This window comes from Entelurus aequoreus, linkage group LG12 (genome assembly GCF_033978785.1).
Source record: "Entelurus aequoreus isolate RoL-2023_Sb linkage group LG12, RoL_Eaeq_v1.1, whole genome shotgun sequence".
Classification (NCBI taxonomy): Eukaryota; Metazoa; Chordata; class Actinopteri; order Syngnathiformes; family Syngnathidae; genus Entelurus; species Entelurus aequoreus.
In genome coordinates this window covers 23109895-23131135 of record NC_084742.1, presented here as the reverse complement: position 1 = coordinate 23131135, position 21241 = coordinate 23109895, and the positions used below count along the sequence as shown (strand labels likewise).

At 39.7% G+C, this 21241-nt stretch overlaps 2 protein-coding genes across 2 annotated transcripts; both read right to left on the bottom strand.

Moving 5' to 3' along the window:
- Nucleotides 1-580: 580 nt before the first annotated feature.
- On the bottom strand, nt 581-9150 carry cldn15a (claudin 15a). The gene is made up of 5 exons (XM_062065246.1): nt 7138-9150; nt 6680-6844; nt 6388-6469; nt 6214-6321; nt 581-1149 (listed from the first exon to the last, which is right to left on the bottom strand). Exons 1-5 carry the CDS (start codon nt 7352-7354, stop codon nt 1056-1058), a joined length of 666 nt encoding a protein of 221 aa, XP_061921230.1. The 5' UTR covers nt 7355-9150; the 3' UTR covers nt 581-1055.
- Nucleotides 9151-9289: 139 nt separating this feature from the next.
- Nucleotides 9290-19198, bottom strand: fis1 (fission, mitochondrial 1). Its single transcript, XM_062065247.1, has 5 exons — nt 19040-19198; nt 17726-17858; nt 14925-15001; nt 9615-9720; nt 9290-9536 (listed from the first exon to the last, which is right to left on the bottom strand). The coding sequence occupies exons 1-5, from the start codon at nt 19082-19084 to the stop codon at nt 9433-9435; spliced, it is 465 nt and encodes a 154-aa protein (XP_061921231.1). The 5' UTR covers nt 19085-19198; the 3' UTR covers nt 9290-9432.
- Between the last annotated feature and the right edge of the window lie 2043 nt (nt 19199-21241).

Below are 21241 nucleotides of genomic sequence, written 5' to 3'. Positions count from 1 at the left end.
AATACACTTCTATTTGTCGTTCATCATTTTGCTGCGCTGTTACCATGATTTTGTCACATAACATTACTTTTGCTATAAACAACTTGATCATCATCGAGTGTTGGCCCTGCAATGAGGTAGCGACTTGTCCAGGGTGTACCCCGTTTTCGGCCCGAGTGCAGCTGGGATAGGCTCCAGCACCCAGCAACCCAGAGTGACAAGCGGTAGAAATTGGATGGATGGAGGACTTTATCTTAGTCAGTAAATTGTATGTAATAAAATTAACAGTGGCGACTTGTCCAGGGTGTACCCCGCCTTCCGCTCGATTGTAGGTGAGATAGGCTCCAGCGCCCCTGAAGGGAATAAGTGGTAGAAAATGGATGGATGGATGGAAAATTAACGTAATTTGTTCACGAGTTAAAATGGATTGATAAAAAAATGTTATGACTAAAAATTGTTTTCTGTGTTTTGTTGTAATTAGAATCAGGGTCATTGAAGGCATAACTCACAACATCCTTCAATGATCTTGTACTATAGGTACCAGTATCAAAAATACTGGTCCTTGATTTACTTGGTATCGGATCAACACCGAAATCTGCAGTATCGTCTAATATTGCATAGTGTGAGATGTGGACTCTTCTGATTGGATGGGCTATTTTAATAAGCATGTCCCCTCATAAAAAATACACAGCATGCAGTGATACTAAAATATCAGCACACTGCATTCCAAGCATTTAATATCATGACATCACGCTGAACTGAAATGAACCACACGTTTGGAAAATGTCTTATTTTGCCTGTCTATTTTACTCAAATATTCATCATAAAAGTGGCCAAATATATACATTTGTTCCGCACATTGTAAAAAAAAAAAAAATCCAAAAAAGCCTGTATAAAACTCACACACACACATTGAAATCAAAGATTGTTTGTGAATACTTGACATGTGAATATAAATAACAATTTGAGGAATGTACAAAATAAAAAATATTATTTTATATATTTTTGCATATCTACAAAAAAATTATTATGAGTATAAAAAGAAAAAGAAAAAGATGAGATGCCAATGCTTCTGTTCAAACATACGCATTTCGACCGTAAGTGCTGGCAATCACACTTCTGGTCCGGGCCGGTCCAGAATACGCGGTTCCTCTTGTTTGGGGAAAAGGGCTGAAAAATGACCAAAAAAATAATCATATTAATAAGTCATACAAACACAGACTTATGTAAATATAAAAAAATGTGTCTTTACTGGTGACAGCATTTTACTATTGTTTAATCATAGTCTTGTTTACAAAGACTATTAGAAAATAATAAAAATAAACTAGTTGTTCTAAAATAGCTGTAAAAAGGGATCAAGACTTTACAAGAGATTGTGAAACAACTAAAATCAATTGAAATCTGAATCGTATGAAAACTACAAACAAAAACAAAAAAAATCACGTAAGAACAATCCAATGTAATGCAATTTGTTCAAGACCCCAAAAACAATAACACAAAACACTTTTTATAGGGATGATTATAGTTTTGCACGCAGAAAGAAACAAAGCAAAATGCCAATGAACGACAAATGAAATGGATACATAAACATCTTACATTAGTTGTAGCTCTACTGAAGACTTAACAGCAACAATAGACAAGCGAGGAGGAGAGGAAGGAGGGGCGAGGAGACTCCTCCCCACAAATACCACCTCCGTACTGTATTTTGCTACGACTTGTGAACGTCAATAATCGATAATTTATTTATTTATTGTAAATAAAGTAATGCAGACATTCAAAACAATTTGGCTAACTGTTAGGGGTGTAAAAATAATGTTTTCCGAATTAATCGCGATTCTTATTTGTAGCAATTCACAATCGATTCAAATAAATCGATTTAAAAAAAAATATACAATATATATTTTTTTATCTGTCCCGTCCTGTCACTTAGGCAAATCATATTGTTAGTGTAGATGCGCATATCTGCTGTACAGGTTTACTTTAGGAAATATAATCGTGGGATACTTCTCTTGTTGCCTTAATTGTATTTGACTTTATTAAATGTCTGGGTAGTATTTTATTAAGTAATATAAAAATATATCAGAGCTGTTTTTCTTTTTTAAAGAGCAATGTAGTTAATCATAGAACTGGCACCCAATTTTAATAAAAAGTATTGATTTTGAATAGAGAATTGTTTTGAATCAAGAATTGATTCTGAATCGAATTGTTACCCCAAAGAATTGGATCGAATCGTGTGGTGCACAGTCCTACTGACTGCAGCCAGCCACTTCATAGAGATCCGACCAGCTCCTTTATATTAGGGCATTTATGTTCCAGTTTTACAAATTTTTCCATTAATTTAAAAAATGTAATGGGAATTAATAACTATTTCTTATTACAAATGCACTGTTTTTTAATGTTGCAAGTGATAAACGCTTATTTAGTGAAACAAAAAGAAATGTAAAACTGCATCAATATACATGAATTAAAGATGTATCAATATTCGATTTTTATCAATATTCGATTTTTAATCGAATCGTAGGTCCTGAATCGTAATCGTAATCGAATCGTGAGGTGTCCAAAGATTCCCACCTCTACTCAGTAGTGTTTTTTTGTCCGTCATCTACAGTGTTGGGACTAACGTGTTACTTTGTAACGCGTTACTGTAACGCTGTTATTTTCGGCGGTAACTAGTAGTCTAACGCGTTATTTTTTTATATTCAGTAACTCAGTTACTGTTACTACATGATGCGTTACTGCGTTATTTTACGTAATTTTTTGTGTAGTACCGGCTAGAAACAGAAGATCTGAGTGTGTTTTATTGGAGAGTTGCAGTGTCGTCCTTCTGAATCTTCTTGTGTCACAAGGGAGAGAAGAGAAGATGCGCGCTCTGTGTGTGTCTGGGTGTGGGTGTGGGGAGGGGGGCAGGGGGAGGGTAGGCGAGGGGGGTCGTGTCTGTGTTTACTAACAAGACATCATGGCGGAGCCGCAGTCGAGTTTCTTAACATGGAGATATTTTCACTACTTTTCTTTTGTCGAGCACAAAGAAAAGAACATTGTAGTTAAATGTAAGTTGTGTCTTGGATCAAAGATCCCATCTACTGCCCAAAGCAGCAATTCAAATCTGCTGTAACAGGTACAAAAGCAACATGCTTTGACGTAGCTAGTAAAGAGAGACATAGACTCCGATGCCACTTCACCTCCACCTCCACCCCCACCTCCACTTAAGGATTTTAACGGAGGCACTGCTAGCCAGGACAACATTGATAGAGCCATTGCAGCGTATGTGGTAGAAGACATGCAGGCTATTTCTACAGTGGAGTCACCCGCTTTCAGACAGCTAATTAGCATGATACCGGTGTCAAACAGCAAATGGCACGGAAAACATTTTCACGTACCTGGACACAATGCACAGTGAGGAAGGACATAAACATGGAAAGCGAGCTAAAAAAAACTCTCTTGTATACTGTTGCTCTTTCATTCTAGACTTCTAGAGTGTTTGATTATCACATCACTCTAAATGTAGACTATAAAGTTCACAAACATAAAGAGGGATCCTAGTGGGCCAGGCCAATCTTTCCTTATCTCTAAACTAAAACTGGGGAAATGTGTAGTGTGTTCTGGGCTTCAGTACAGTGTTGATCTCCTGAAGACATGTTTTTATTTCAGAATTCCTTGAGAGAAAAAAATGCCTGGTTAGGCTTTGTGTATGTCATGTGTGCCTTCCTTGAGTGAACCCAGGTTTACAGCTATGTTGTGACATGTTGTTATTATGCTGATTGTTACTTATGTATGTTATGTTGCAGCTATTTAAAATAGTTTTGTCAATTTGTTCTGGCCTAAAATAAATTGGCCTTTGAAACACATCTTTGTCTTTGTGTGTTGTATGTACCGTATTTTTCAGATTATAAATCGCAGTTTTTTTCATAGTTTGGCCGTGGGTGCGACATATACTCCGGAGCGATTTGTGTGTGAAATTATTAACACATTACCGTAAAATATCAAATACAATTATTTATCTAATTCACGGAATAGACTAAGCAAATGTCAGCAATCGTCACACACACATCAGCAATCGTCATACACACGTCAACCAATAAGAATTCGGCGGGGGAGGGTCATGGCAGAAGTGCATTGTGGGTCATGGGATGCTAACTGCTATATGCTACTGTCGTAGCTATTAAAATTGATTATTTCAACATTGGCGGTAACTTATAAAAACTGAGAAGGGCTGAACAAAAATGGCACCAAAAAGGAAATCATATACTGCAGATTACAAGCTGGATGTAGTGAAATATGCAGCAGAAAACGGCGATCGAGCAGCAGAATGAAAGGACGCTAGCGGCGCATACCAGGAGCGACAACGAGGAAGAAGATTTAATTGGATTTAGCGATCAGGAGTGACAGATTGTTTGGTAAACGTATAGCATGTTCTATAAGTTATAGTTATTTGAATGACTCTTACCATAATATGTTACGTTAACATACCAGGCACATTCTCAGTTGGTTATTTATGTGTCATACAACGTACACTAATTCAGCCTGTTGTTCACTATTCTTTATTTATTTTAAATTGCCTTTCAAATGTCTATTCTTGGTGTTGGATTTTATCAAATAAATTTCCCCCAAAAATGCGACTTATACTCGAGTGCGACGTATATGTTTTTTTCCTTCTTTATTATGCATTTTCGGCCGATATATTTTCCGGAGCGACGTATAATCCGAAAAATACGGTAGACTACATTGCTTAGCAGAGTTCAGTGATGCAAACGCATGTCACATTGATCAACAGATTGTATTATTCTCCAGTGCAATAGCAGTACTGAAATGAAGGCTAAAAGGGCATTAATGGGAGCTTTAAAAAAAAGAAAGAAGTAACTAAATGGTTACTTTTCACAGTAACGCATTACTTTTTGGTGTAAGTAACTGAGTTAGTAGCTGAGTTACTTTTGAAATAAAGTAACTAGTAACTGTAACTAGTTACTGGTTTTCAGTAATCAACCCAACACTGGTCATCTATCGAAGTGCTGGCAGTCGTGTTTCATCCAAGAACGCACGGACACGGCTGTGTGCTCACAAGACTTAGTTTTTATCAGTTGATTCCTTACGGCACAAAAAGTCACACCGTCGTGATTCTGCAGCCTTACATGCAGTCTTGCGTGTTCTGGCAAACTGCGCGGTCACCCCTCCCTTCTTTACATCAGCAGGGACTAAAAAAATGGAATTAAGTTTGAGGCAATCTGAGCGTGCCAGTTAAATTGACTTTAATTGGATTATTCTCGTATGTGACAAAAATTTGACTATGCTGTGGCTTATTTTGCAAGCAACACCAATGTGTGTATAAAGTAGTACTGTCAAACAATTAACTCTTCTGACTTTTGATTAATCACAATTTATTACAGTAAATTACTTATTTGCACTTATTTAAAACTTTAAAAAAAGAACCAATTAGTCCAAGGAAATTTTTGTTTATGACACTCTAACAATAAAATGTAACTTTTGTCAATGTTTTTGAATTGACATTAATTATTTGCTCAAAACTTGATAACAATGTTATGTAAAGTTCCGTGGGGGAGTATTTTGAAGCAACATTTGGAAAGGAGCATGTGTAGTCAAAATTATTTGTGCACAATATTATGTGTTTAGGCAGCACGGTGACACAGGGGTTAGTGCGTCTGCCTCACAATACAAAGGTGCTGAGTAGTCTGGGGTTCAATCCTGGGCTCGGGATCTTTCTGTGTGGAGTTTGCATGTTCTCCCTGTAACTGCGTGGGTTCCCTCCGGGTACTCCGGCTTCCTCCCACCTCCAAAGACATGCACCTGGGGATAGGTTGATTGGCAACACTAAAATTGGCCCTAGTGTGTGAATGTGAGTGTGAATGTTGTCTGTCTATCTATGTTGGCCCTGCGATGAGGTGGCGACTTGTCCAGGGTGTACCCCGCCTTCCGCCCGATTGCAGCTGAAATAGGCTCCAGCGCCCCCCGCGACACCGAAGGGAATAAGCGGTAGAAAATGGATGGATGGATGGATTATGTGTTTATACATGAGTACCGCTAGTATAACAATATATATATATATATATATATATATATATATATATATATATATATATATATATATATATATATATATATATATATATATATACACATATATATAAATGTGCATGTATGTTTAAAAAAAAATTTTTCTTCGTTAAAGTCCTTTGAAGCGTCTTAAAGTGCGTCCATGCTTAGGGACGGCAGAACACTCACTACTTTTCCTCCGTGGCTGTCCTGCAGGAGCAAGTCAGACACGCCCCTCCAGCGATGGCGAGCACGGCCGAGCACCAGCCAATGTAAAGCCCCTCACCTATTTCATACCTGCGTAAAAAATACATGGCAATTCAGTCACATCTTTCCACTCCACGGGGTCATGGCGTTGCTTACCTGGTGCCGGGGTAGAAAGGGTCAAAGAATTCCTGGGTGATATTGAAGGCGTACCAGGACACGGCGACCATTGTACACAAGCCTATTGTGGAGCAAACGTCTCCTTTAATGATTAAAGAAGCAGTGGCAGCCACTGACTTACAAGTCCAAAGTCTCGCTGGAAGCCAACCATTGATTTTTATATGCAATAAAATACAAATTTTATTATCCATAAGCCTTTTTATCACGTCATAATCTTGATGCTTGTTATTCCTGCAAAGCAACTTCTTAACACTCTCTAGTGTCACCTGACCTTGAAGGATAAATAGGACTCCGGCGGTGCCGGCTATCCTTCCCTTCAAGACGTAGTTGTCTCCCCCAGCTTTGGAGCACTGTAAGCCGATGAGGGCCGCCACCAGTCCGAAGGTGCCCATCGCCACGGATGCAATCATCAAGGCCCGCGACGCCTGGATGTAACCTGGAAAAGACAACAACCTTTTAACGTCACCCCCAAAAATAGAGTACCGGTACAACTTTTTCGCTAGTTAGCTGCCCATCCCTCCACACATTAGAACATGTTTGGGGGTTTTTGACTAGAGGACCGACAGGGTTGCCTTTCCTTTGTTCAAAGGAATAAATCGTAGGCAAGACTGCCTCCTAAATTTCAGAGGTGTTCCGGTTAAGCATCTATCAGTAATCCAGTCCACAGTGCTTGGGTTTTCCACCAAAATGTCATCACAAGTTCCTAACAAACAACGGCGTTCAACTCACCATTCAAAGCCAGCAGAGATGGAAATTCCCGACAGTTGTGAACGCCCGTGGAGTCGGTGGCACAGGACATCCACAGGTTTTCATAGATGGTAGACGTGGTGATGACGTTCCCGTCCACAGTGGACGTCTTCCAGTAGCGGTTGGGTAAGGCGACCCCCACCATCACCCAGCCGATGAAGCCCAGGATCAGAGCTACTACTTCCACAATGGGATCCATGACCGTGCCCCTCACCACTGAGGCCCGTCAAGTCTTCGTATCCAAGCCGTAGCAGAAATCAAAGCATTGGAGGTAATGGAGGCAGGCCTGTATTTTGCCAAATGTTAAAAGTGGTGTGATAAAACGTTGATATATACCACCTGCTCTCTCCGCCCACTTCAACCCCCCTCCTTTTTCCCTGCACATACAAACTGCATATCTGATTCCATTTTACACCCGTGAATCGCAACAGGTGTTTATCACGCAGAGTCCAATGGTCATCTTTGCCACACATGCCCTTTTTACTTTGTGTCTTTCTACTTTTTTATACTTTGTCTTTATATTTAGTTTTCCTTTTTCGAGTTTTTATGAATGTTTTTTTTCCCCCCACATCTGTTTACTTAGTGTTTTCACTTAGCATCTTTTTGTGTTTTTTATGTTCTTTGTTTGTGACTCTTTTTGCTGTTTTTCTAAACTTTGTGTTTGCTCTCTCCTTCATCCGGTACACCCACTCCAACCCAATACAGAAGCTTTACAAACAATCTTGCTCGGGTACTACTTGATGCACTGCACCATCGTACAAATAACATTTACTTTATTTAACGACACAAGGCGGAGGTAATCTATTAAGATAAGACTTACAAGTGTATTTGCACAGCAGGCTTTATTCAGGAAGTGGAAATCCAATAACAAAAAGGTGTAAGTTACCCAGTATGGTTTGTTTGTTGATAAATTAGCTTTCTGATAACAACTCTCTCACACTGATAGTCTGCTAAGTTGACACCATTTAGATAAAACACATAAGCTCACATTTTTACGGATAGAGGTCAAGATGGAAGCTGTGAATTGTCCACATGCAATCCCCCAAGAATGAATGATTTCAGCTGTCTACATTTTAAAGCCGTTATTCAGACCATACCATAAAATGGACTAACTCCTGTCCACCAATAAAATAAATCGGACTTATTGCACATGGCATAGTTTTCATTGATCCATCATAAATATTTGTTTTTATGGCGTAATTTTTACCGCCGTCTTGTTGGCTTTGCATCACTTTATGTTGTCTACTTTATTATTGATTTGATTACTTGTGAAGGACAGAAAAAAAAAATCCAATATCTTTTTTACATACTCGTGTAAAAGTGAGGGAGGATGAACATGGACTATTGACTTATGTAATTTGAGTGTATAATTAACTGTAACATAAATTGCAATATGCATTACCTAATAAAAAGTGGAAGTGATGCAAAATAATATTTATATATTAATACTGTATGATTTTTAAAAAATGTTTTGGGATGTTCATCTTATCTTGGACACCCTCGATCACCTCTTTGACACCAAAGATCATAGTTTGTTCCCGGGGAGTTTCGGTGCTGTCAGGTGAGTTAATGAGTAACTCACCACGAGGCCACACACACGCGCGCGCACACACACACACACACGATGTCTTGTCATAAAGGAGTGTGGACAAATTGAATCTCCACATTGGGTCAAGATGATTGATGAGCAGTGAACTAGGCCAAGGTGTGTGTATGTGTGGGTGAGGTTTTTTTTTTTTAATGTTGTTGTGAAGTCGCAAACGCGGCGTTAAAGATCAGAATGTACTTGCCAAATTTTCCACAACAGTGATAAGCACGGAATTGGCGGTTTGATGGACTTTGTTATGCCGATAAAAGCTTTCCAAACGTTCAAATGCGGATGTTTTTGTTAAAAATGATTTTATTTCTTATTAAGATGATGGAAAACAAGCCATTAAAAAGAAATGAAGTTTTTTACACTACTTACTTCCTGTAAGTGCTCCCTTACATACCTAACAAACATAGCATCTTCTTACACGTATGGAGTTAAAGTAAATAGCAACGTGACATAAATAAAGCTGCAGCTTTATTAGTTGTATGTACATAAGTGGGGCGCAACAGCTTGCTTAGATTGGTCATGCATAGCAAGGTGTAAATGTATATATATATATATATATATATATATATATATATATATATATATATATATATATATATATATATATATATATATATATATATATATATGTTCAATGTGTAAGTCACGCAGAAATGGCCATGCACCGTCTTACGCTCAGGTTAAGATTTAGATGCTCCCTTTGACACAGCCAGGCCGATGAGCCCAGCTAATCCAGCCACACCGAGACCGATTCCCCCAACTATTGCCATGCCGACCAAGCCATCTAGAAAACAACACATGGGTTGAACGTTAAGGGTAGAATCCTGCTCAGATTTCGAGGTGGGTCAAAAAAACACATTACCTTTTTTTAAAGCCTTATCAATGAGCTTTTCCAACTCCAAAGCCTGCTTGTTTCCAGGCTCATTCCTCAGGAGAGTTCGGATGTACTTCAGTGCTTTTTCGTAGTCCTGTAAATCCAAAAAGCGCCCAACACGTTTAAAATATGACACATGCTAAAGTGTAAGGTTGTAACGATACAAGTAATCAAATTCTTTGATACGGTACAGAGGTGTACCAATTTTCGACATGGTCAAAAGTGACGAACAGAAAGTGTGCCTCCAATAACATCATGATGATATCTGAGGGGGTTGAGGTGGGCGGGGTTGGGGGGGGGGGATTGGTGGTAGCGGGGGATGTATATTGTAGCGTCCCGGAAGAGGTAGTGCTGCAAGGGGTTCTGGGTATTTGTTCTGTTGTGTTTATGATGTGTTACGGTGCGGATGTTCTCCCGAAATGTGTTTGTCATTCTTGTTTGGTGTGGGTTCACAGTGTGGCGCATATTTGTAACAGTGTTAAAGATGTTTATACGGCTACCCTCAGTGTGATCTGTATGGCTGTTGATCAAGTATGCCTTGCATTCACTTATGTGTGTGTAAAAGCCGCATATATTATGTGACTGGGCCGGCACGCTATTTGTATGGAGGAAAAGCGGACGTGACGACAGGTTGTAGAGGACGCTAAAGGCAGTGCCTTTAAGGCACGCCCCCAATATTGTTGTCCGGATGGAAATCGAGAAAAATTCGGGAGAATGGTTGCCCCGGGAGATTTTTGGGAGGGGCACTGAAATTCGGGAGTCTCCCGGGAAAATCGGGATGGTTGGCAAGTATGTTGTAGACAGGGTGAGGGACTAGGTAGGCCTTTTAGACCCTTTCCGCCCAGTTTGAAAACCCCATCCGCGCTCCGTGTAAGTGTAGTTCTGATCATACACATACATCATGAGGCGAAAAAGAAGCAGGAGAACTTCACCTGATAAATATTAATGGTGCATTATTGGGATACATATTATTATGGAGTGTTAAAAAGAACAACAATGTCCACCAAACCGAAACCTGTGTCACAAAACCGTGATAGGTTTGAACTTGAATTTTGTGAACTGTTCCACCCCTACTTGGGACGGCGTGGCGAAGTTGATAGAGTGGCCGTGCCAGCAATCGGAGGGTTGCTGGTTACTGGGGTTCAATCCCCACCTTCTACCATCCTAGTCACGTCCGTTGTGTCCTTGGGCAAGACACTTCACCCTTGACCCTGATGGCTGCTGGTTAGCGCCTTGCATGGCAGCTCCCGCCATCAGTGTGTGAATGTGTGTGTGAATGGGTGAATGTGGAAATACTGTCAAAGCGCTTTGAGTACCTTGAAGGTAGAAAAGCGCTATACAAGTATAACCCATCCATCCATCCATCTTCTTCCGCTTATCCGAGGTCGGGTCGCGGGGGCAGCAGCCTAAGCAGGGAAGCCCAGATTTTCCTCTCCCCAGCCACTTCGTCCAGCTCCTCCCGGGGCATCCCGAGGCGTTCCCAGGCCAGCCGGGAGACATAGTCTTCCCAACGTGTCCTGGGTCTTCCCCGTGGCCTCCTACCGGTTGGACGTGCCCTAAACACCCCCCGAGGGAGGCGTTCGGGTGGCATCCTGACCAGATGCCCGAACCACCTCATCTGGCTCCTCTCGATGTGGAGGAGCAGCGGCTTTACTTTGAGCTCCCCCCGGATGGCAGAGCTTCTCACCCTATCTCTAAGGGAGAGCCCCGCCACCCGGCGGAGGAAACTCATTTCGGCCGCCTGTACCCGTGATCTTGTCCTTTCGGTCATGACCCAAAGCTCATGACCATAGGTGAGGATGGGAACGTAGATCGACCGGTAAATTGAGAGCTTTGCCTTCCGGCTCAGCTCCTTCTTCACCACAACGTACCTATACAGCGTCCGCATTACTGAAGACGCCGCACCGATTCGCCTGTCGATCTCACGATCCACTTTTCCCTCACTCGTGAACAAGACTCCTAGGTACTTGAACTCCTCCACTTGGGGCAGGGTCTCCTCCCCAACCCGGAGATGGCACTCCACCCTTTTCCGGGCAAGAACCATGGACTCGGACTTGGAGGTCCTGATTCTCATCCCAGTCGCTTCACACTCGGCTGCGAACCGATCCAGTGAGAGCTGAAGATCCTGGCCAGATGAAGCCATCAGGACCACATCATCTGCAAAAAGCAGAGACCTAATCCTGCAGCCACCAAACCGGATCCCCTCAACGCCTTGACTGTGCCTAGAAATTCTGTCCATAAAAGTTATGAACAGAATCGGTGATAAAGGGCAGCCTTGGCGGAGTCCAACCCTCACTGGAAACGTGTCCGACTTACTGCCGGAAATGCGGACCAAGTTCTGACACTGATCGAACAGGGAGCGGACAGCCACAATCAGACAGTCCGATACCCCATACTCTCTGAGCACTCCCCACAGGACCTCCCGAGGGACACGGTCGAATGCCTTCTCCAAGTCCACAAAGCACATGTAGACTGGTTGGGCAAACTCCCATGCACCCTCAAGGACCCTGCCGAGAGTATAGAGCTGGTCCACAGTTCCACGACCAGAACGAAAACCACACTGTTCCTCCTGAATCCGAGGTTCGACTATCCGGCGTAGCCTCCTCTCCAGTACACCCGAATAGACCTTACCGGGAAGGCTGAGGAGTGTGATCCCACGATAGTTGGAACACATCCTCCGAACCCCTTCTTAAAGAGAGGGACCACCACCCAGGTCTGCCAATCCAGAGGTACCGCCCCCGATGTCCACGCGATGCTGCAGAGTCTTGTCAACCAAGACAGCCCCACCGCATCCAGAGCCTTAAGGAACTCCGGGCGGATCTCATCCACCCCCGGGGCCTTGCCACCGAGGAGATTTTTAACTACCTCAGCAACCTCAGCCCCAGAAATAGGAGAGCCCACCACAGATTCCCCAGGCACTGCTTCCTCATAGGAAGACGTGTCGGTGGGATTGAGGAGGTCTTCGAAGTATTCCCTCCACCGATCCACAACATCCGCAGTCGAGGTCAGCAGAACACCATCCGCACCATACACGGTGTTGACAGTGCAAGTATAACCCATTTATCATTATAATTTATTTACTATCCATATATGGAGGTTAATTTGTGTCTTAATTATCAAAACTAATTTTTTTTGCATTTGAATTTTGTGGACTTAATTATTTTCTACATAAAATGTTGCTGACAATTTCATTGAACAAACATTTGTAAGCAAAATTTGCATTTAAAAAATCAGTTTTGTTAATTTAAAAATTTTGGGAAAATATAATTCAGTGCAGAAATATTTGTTGTTTCAAAACCCAAGACCTACTTCCAGCAAATAAAGACTGAAGCAATCGATTGTGTCTCAGAACCAACCAATGAGATGTCAAGCTTGCAGTCATGTGACATTGGTCTGCGTAACAGTAGCTAAGAGGCAATTGATGCTGCACACTATAGCAGACCATGTAATTTGCTGTTTGTGTTTGGACTCCTTTTTCAGTAACACTTTAAAACACTCACAATAATGACTGATAGAATTCTAAAAACGTTATGACGTACTACCTCTAAAACGTAACAGAATTTTGCTTTTTTTTACTGAATGAGACATCCAGAATGTACATAAAATTAACAAATGCAAGATTTACAATATTAACTATGAACTACGGATGTAACAATATAAAAATTTCACATCACAGTTATTGTGAGCAAAATGATCGGTTATCATTATTATCGTGGTATTGGCGAAGTTGGTAGAGTGGCCGTGCCAGCATTCGGATGGTTGCTGGTTACTGGGGTTCAATCCCCACCTTCTACCATCCTAGTCACGTCCGTTGTGTCCTTGGGCAAGACACTTCACCCTTGCTCCTGATGGCTGCTGGTTAGCGCCTTGCATGGCAGCTCCCGCCATCAGTGTGTGAATGTGTGTGTGAATGGGTGAATGTGGAAATACTGTCAAAGCGCTTTGAGTACCTTGAAGGTAGAAAAGCGCTGTACAAGTATAACCCATTTATCATTTATTTATTTATTGTTGAATGTGCTCAAAAAGTACTTAAAAACACACTGAAATATATTAACCAAGTTGTATTTAAGGAAAAACAACTACAATAAAAAGACACACAATATATTTTCTTGGCAAAAGAAACATTAAATATTGTTGTCTTTTTAAGAGCCATATTCAGTGTTATCTTCTTCCATTTTAAATTGTAAAAGTTACACATTTTTTTAAAAAGATTGATAAAAAATCTTTTGATAAAGGCATACTGAATGTTAATTTTGTTTAACATCGGCCCTGGAGGGAACGTCTCATCTGTACTCCTCGACTACAGTCTGTACAGGAGCAAAACAGCAGGACAGATCTGAATGCTTATTATTTAAATGTTTATTTAAGTTTGAAACAAAGGTGGTTAATACTAATCGCTACGTTTGAAGAGGCGTGTTTTAAAACAACACTTGCAGCGCGGCGCCTCCCTGTCTAAAGCGTAACCTTTATCGTTAGTTTTGAAGTCCAATTACCTCCATATTGCGCTAACCCACCCCCTTTACTTACCAGTACAATTGTCGTTTTTTGCCATTCTTTCTCTCCTCAATGTTATTGCTTCTATGCGCTTTGTGTGTGCGTTTTGACACACTCAACATCATGCGCCTCGGCTCTGTAGTCACCGCCGCAAAGCACCATATGGATGAAAAAACGGTACCGGCATTTTTCAAAGGCAGTATAGCACCGTTTCTTATTAATTAGTATCGAAGTGCTTTATTAGTGCCAGTATACTGTACAAACCTACCTCTGACACTTCAACGTCAAATGTGCCCAGTCTCCTATGGTCTCTTGGTACAAATGCGCACCACAGTTTGAAAATTATTGAGGTCACATTTGATCACTCCATTCTTCTTAATGAGCACATCAAAAGTATAACTCGCTCCAGCTTTTTACAAGTCAGAAAATTTCCTAACTCAGAATAAATGTATCTTTTTCCCGAGCAAGAAATGATCATTCATGCTCTTATTACCTCACGTCTTGATTGTTGTCATTCACTCTTCACCTGTCTTAACAAAATGTCATTAGATCAGAAAGCTGTCTTTAGACTTTTGTCAAGAAAGTGCCGCCCCGACATTCTTCCATGTTTTCATTCTTTATTTGAAATGTATTAAAATTATTCCTGCAAGGCATTTTAAGCTTCAATCTAAAAATCACTAAAACAGTTTGTGCCCTTATCGTATCCCAACTAAACCCAACCATGACATTAGAACCGAGCAACGTACCACAACTTGAAGATGAAGAACTGTTACATCTTTCATAAAGTGACAGTAATCTGCTCACCTTGAGTCTGTAGTTGGCCACGCCAAGGTAGAACAGGAAGTCGCGTGTGTCATCCTTTGAGGATTTCTGGACAAGTTCTACACAACCAACAAATAAAATTGACTCATTTTAGAGAGTTATTACAAATAACATGTTCCTGCTATCATGACAATACTGAATAAAGCAAAAATATATTCTGGACCAAAAATAACCTCATACACTTTCCGCTGGTGTTACCATTTTTGAATTATTGTTTGATGGGATCTCGGGAAATAACTAGAAAAATACACTTCAATCACAAACTACACCACAAAAGGGACAGTTAGAACGATACACAATGTTAGTTATAGAGCACAAACAAACGCTTTATTCATAAAAATCCCAAATACTGAAATTGACTGATCTTGTACATTTTCAAACACATTATAATCACACAAAAAGCAAACAATAACCTGCTACCGAAGAGATGAAAAACACATTAACCTGACAAATGTATGTACACGCACGGTAAAAGAGTTTAGCATATTAAGACTAATAAACGGCTTGAGTAAAGAGGTGTAACAATGCACTAATATATTGACGATTTACAGTGTTACCTTAACTTAAGAGTGTTATGAGATAAGAGCTGTCTCTTGGCTAATTGTTATGTGTCTATGAATGTTCTGATTCATCCAGGTCAGTGTAAGCTCAGGGCATTCAATCGATCGCAACTGACTAATCTAAGTTTATGAGCAGAAACTGATGAAGCCTACTCGGATAAGAGGCGAAACGTCTTTTAAGACAAACCAAACAGTCCAGTTGCGATCGATTGAATGCCCTGAGGCTAATTGCTATGCCGTATGTTGCAAGCTAAGATTTGAGTTACAAGCCTTACTGTTATTAGTTGAACTACAGTGAGTGAACCCTGTAGGACCCCACAAAACATCTGGCCTCACTTAATAACATTAGCTTATAACTAGAGATTGACATACATTTGTTTTACAACCACGGCAAAGAAAAAAGACAGTGGGAAGCAGAGTGCTGAGAAGAAAAAGCGGGTGATATTTATTGAACTTAAGAAAGAAACAATCAAAAACATTAAAGAGTGTGTAGCTATAGCTAACTTCATGAAGCACTTAAAGCAGGGGTGTCAAAGTCAAATGGACGGAGGGCCAAATAAAAAATTTAGCTACAAGCCGAGGGCCGGACTGTTCGAATGTTCATTGAAAAAATTTTAAATGACGCATATAGTCTAGTGAACCTAATTGAACCTACTGAAAACCTAACAAATATATTCCAATATGATCAGATAAATAAAGCAATATTTTCTTATGGCTCTGTCAGTAATCTTTAATTTTCAACAGACACAAAAGACAAATTTCCTTTATATAAAAATCCCCATAACATAAACATTAAATGAAAGAAACCGGTATTCAAGGCACCATCAGTAGCCTATATTTTCTATTTTAGCAAAAGTGGGCTAAATTTACTTCAAAGAAAAAAACAATAATAGCAATTTTCTATCATCCACTCAACTGAAATATTTTAAAAATATAATTAAATTGAAATACAATAAAATAAAGTGCAAAAATCTATAAATCAAAAACAACACTTTGTTTAAGGAGAAGTAACATGCAGTGAAAACAAATATTAAACTTTAACTTTTAAACTTGAATTGAGTAAAAACTCTAAATATGTGATTGCACAGTAATGTTCACATTAAACCCCCCTCCTCCCTCCGTGGGAGGGAGGCGAGTTGGGTGCCCGAAACCCCCCGCTGGTTTCGGCCCGCCCCTTGGCGCGCGTGGCACGGCGGGCTCCGCGACCCGACGGCTGGCCCTCGTGGCTTGACGGCGGGCGCGTCCCGACGGGCCGCGCGTAGGGGTCAAACGCAGAAGTCTCAGGGCCTCGTGGTGAGGGGGTGGCCTGCGGGTTTCGGCCCGCTTGACCCCCCCGCTCCGCTTGGCGCGCGCGGCACATGACGGGTTCCGCCACCGACGCTCGGGCTGCAGCCCGACGGTGGTGCGGGCCCGGCGGTGACGCGCGGTTTGGGGAAACAAAGCAGAAGTCTCAGGGCCTCGGGGCCGGGTTTCGGCCCGCCCCCTTGGCGCGCGTGGCACGGCGGGCTCCGCGACTGACGGCCGGGCTGCAGCCCTTCGGCCGGCAGGCGCGTCCCGGCGGGCCGCTCGCCCCCTTTCGGAACCTTGGACCGGCATCCGCTTGGTGCGTGTAAAAGATCTGCGGTCTGCGGGCCGGTTCTAATAATAAATCAAGATCATCCCAAGGGCCGTAAAAAACCTTCTCGCGGGCCGGATATGGCCCGCGGGCCTTGACTCTGACATATGTGACTTAAAGTGTATACATATAAACATATGGTATTCACAAAGCATAAGAAGAAAGAATATTACTTATTAGTGTGAACTTTTGTTACAAATGTTCATCTAGTTATCTGTTCATTACACAAAGTCAATGCCACTTTTGCCTGGAATATTTCATGTGCTTGTATCTGTTATTACACAATATGTCAGTTTTACTCCTGTACTTATTTATTCTAACAAAGTTATTCATTATGTACTTATTTATTACTGCGCAATATTTCTGTTAACTTTTAATCCTTAATTTTTTTCATCTGTGTGTTATCTACAAAGTCTATTAACTTTTTTATCACACATTATCCCTTTCTTTTACTAATAAAAATGGGTACACTGGAATACTTAAATCATAATGGTTAAAAAAAAACAAGTATCGATGACACAAGGAGAAAGGGTAGGATGAAATACACTCTGCTTGCTTCTAATATTTATACTACTACTATAAACCAAACCATTGCCTGCTGCACTTACCCTCCAACAACGCAATCCCTTTCTTGATGTCATCCGAGTATTTGCTCCTGATCAAACACCAAGCATATTCAAACTTTGTTTCTTTAGACACTGCTCCTTTGGCCAGCTCATTGTTGTATTTCTTCTCAAATTTCTGGAAAAGTGAGCAGGAATTATTCACATCAAGGAGTCACAATGCAAAGCTTTTGTTAAGTTACTGATTTGTATACAGTCAGCATCAATTATAGGGTTGACCATGACGTCACGTCTGGTTGGAGTTGCCTTGAACTTGCATATTCCTAGCTAAAACTTAAGTGAAATCAGATTATTTTGTTATTCCCCATATATTTACATATGATACATTTTCAGCATGGAATGTACTTGCGTGTTGTTAAGTGCTAGTGGTGTAATATTTAGCATTAAGAAATTACATATCACATAATGTATTGACATTTCTAAATGTTGCTGGAACTAAACCAATTTGGACAACAGGGAAGCAATTTACATAAGTAACTAAATATTAAGGCAAAACATACATTTCACACTATATGTGACAGTGGAGCAAAATTTATGCCAAAGCATATCCAAAGCAAATTATATAGAGTAGACCACATGGAAGTGTGTTAAATATAGATTAGAATCATCATAACCCCCGTTTAATTTATATTTAGAAACTAGAATGATTTGGTATGCAAGTTACAACTGCTTTGCACTAGCACTTTGTTGTTCTACAAAGTTGTACTAATTAATAGCATCATTTATTTCAGATACTACTGCTTACATATAATACTGAAACTGTCAGCCTTCATAACACCTCGTTGTTCTCAAAAAGCTGTACTTAGGAGCTCATGATTAGTATTTTCCTACGTACTTTGCCACAACTTCTTGTTAATCTATTAGGTTGTATTCTGAAGCTCATAATTGGCATGACTAGTAATATGAAATATAACTAATTTATTTGTAATAATACTTTGTCAGTATGTTATGTTGATTGTATAACGTACATAAATTGCCACTGCTTACTTTGAACACAGCCAGTCTCAATGACACATAGTTAATACATTTTAAAGTAATATTCAGGAGTTGTTGATTATGGCTGATAATTACAAATTAAAGGTTCACAATGTACGTAATAGTAACAGTGGCAAACATCAGGGTTAGCATTTAGCTAACTACATGACGACGCGACAAATTAACCATCAAAGCGTCACTTTCGCTTGGAACTGTCAACCTTTGGCATGGCGAAGGATGTTTCACAAATATCCGTTGGCGCCATTAGGGGGTCTATAATCACCATTCAACAACAAAATTAAGATTAATAATACGAAAACTTACAAGGAGGTCCTCCGGCGCTACTACATCGCTCAACACAGCCTCCATGTTTCCGGAAGTGAAGCTTGGACTCGCTCACTTCGAGTCACGTGACATAAGCGAATCAGAAAAATGCTATGAACAATAATACCGTTAAAAATTGTAATATTAGACAATTAGGACAATGATGATAGTAATTGTAATATAGAGAAAAGTGTGTAATACAATTAAAGGTAGATCGATACAAATACCTGTAGTACCAAGGGTAGAATCAGTATCGGATAGATACTAGTGTGATGATATCGATATCAGAAACAGAATCAGCTTTAATGGCCAATTATTTTTTAACACACAAGAAATTTGACTTGGTAGACCAGGGGTCTCCAAACTACAGCCCTGCCAGCACCCACAATCCTGCCCAAGGGACCCATCCATCCATCCATCCATCCATTTCCTACCGCTTGTCCCTTACGGGGTCACGGGGGTGCTGGAGCCTATCTCAGCTACATTCGGGCGGAAGGCGGGGTACCAGCCCAAAGGATGTCTCAATATACTGTATATATATATACACACTAACGTTCAAAAGTTTGGGGTCACCCAAACAATTTTGTGGAATAGCCTTCATTTCTAAGAACAAGAATAGACTGTCGAGTTTCAGATGAAAGTTCTCTTTTTCTGGCCATTTTGAGCGTTTAATTGACCCCACAAAAGTGATGCTCCAGAAACTCAATCTGCTCAAAGGAAGGTCAGTTTTGTAGCTTCTGTAACGAGCTAAACTGTTTTCAGATGTGTGAACATGATTGCACAAGGGTTTTCTAATCATCAATTAGCCTTCTGAGCCAATGAGCAAACACATTGTACCATTAGAAGACTGGAGTGATAGTTGCTGGAAATGGGCCTCTATACACCTATGTAGATAGTGCACCAAAAACCAGACATTTGCATCTAGAATAGTCATTTACCAGATTAGCAATGTATAGAGTGTATTTCTTTAAAGTTAAGACTAGTTTAAAGTTATCTTCATTGAAAAGTACAGTGCTTTTCCTTCAAAAATAAGGACATTTCAATGTGACCCCAAACTTTTGAACGGTAGTGTATGTATATATATATATATATATATATATATATATATATATATATATATATATATATATATATATATATATATATATATATATATATATATATATATATATATATATATATATTGATTGAAACTTGATTGCACAGTACAGTACATATTCCGTACAGATGACCACTAAGTGGTAACACCCAAATAAGTTTTTCAACTTGTTTAAATCGGGGTCCACGTTAATCAATTCATGGTAATATATACATATATATATATATATATATATATATATATATATATATATATATATATATATATATATATATATATATATATATATATATATATATATATATATATATATATATATGTATATGTATATGTATATATATATATATATATATATATATATATATATATATATATATATATATATATATATATATATATATATATATATATATATATATATATATATATATATATATACATATAAAGTTGTTTTTTAATCTGTCCTGTCCAGTCGCTTAGGCAATTCATATCATTGATGTAGATGCTAATATATGCTGTACATATTTACTTGACAAACGAGAAATGTGGGATACTTCCCTTGTTGCCCTATTTACATTTGACTTTATTACATTTTTGGATATTTAGTGCTTGGCACAGTCGGATCGAAGCAGGTGGGGATAGCAAAGAAGACGAAAAACCAAACAACGACAGAATAAAATAAAATAAAAAGTAGATGTATATATGTGTATATATATACACACACATACATACACTACCGTTCAAAAGTTTGGGGTCACATTGAAATGTCGTTATTTTTGAAGGAAAAGCACTGTACTTTTCAATAAAGATAACTTTAAAATAGTCTTAACTTTAAAGAAATACACTCTATACATTGCTAATGTGGTAAATGACTATTCTAGCTGCAAATGTCTGGTTTTTGGTGCAATATCTACATAGGTGTATAGAGGCCCATTTCCAGCAACTATCACTCCAGTGTTCTAATGGTACAATGTGTTTGCTCATTGACTCAGAAGGCTAATTGATGATTAGAAAACCCTTGTGCAATCATGTTCACACATCTGAAAACAGTTTAGCTTGTTACAGAAGCTACAAAACTGACCTTCCTTTGAGCAGATTGAGTT

Coding starts and splice junctions, on each gene's coding strand:
- fis1 (XM_062065247.1), bottom strand. CDS start 19,084: ATGGAGGCTGTGTTGAGCGATGTAGTAGCGCCGGAGGACCTCCTT. Junction 17,859..19,039: donor TAGCGCCGGAGGACCTCCTT/GTAAGTTTTCGT, acceptor TCACTTTTCCAG/AAATTTGAGAAGAAATACAA. Junction 15,002..17,725: donor AGGGATTGCGTTGTTGGAGG/GTAAGTGCAGCA, acceptor TTGGTTGTGTAG/AACTTGTCCAGAAATCCTCA.
- cldn15a (XM_062065246.1), bottom strand. CDS start 7,354: ATGGATCCCATTGTGGAAGTAGTAGCTCTGATCCTGGGCTTCATCGGC. Junction 6,845..7,137: donor ATCTCTGCTGGCTTTGAATG/GTGAGTTGAACG, acceptor TGTCTTTTCCAG/GTTACATCCAGGCGTCGCGG. Junction 6,322..6,387: donor CCTTTCTACCCCGGCACCAG/GTAAGCAACGCC, acceptor TTTTTTACGCAG/GTATGAAATAGGTGAGGGGC.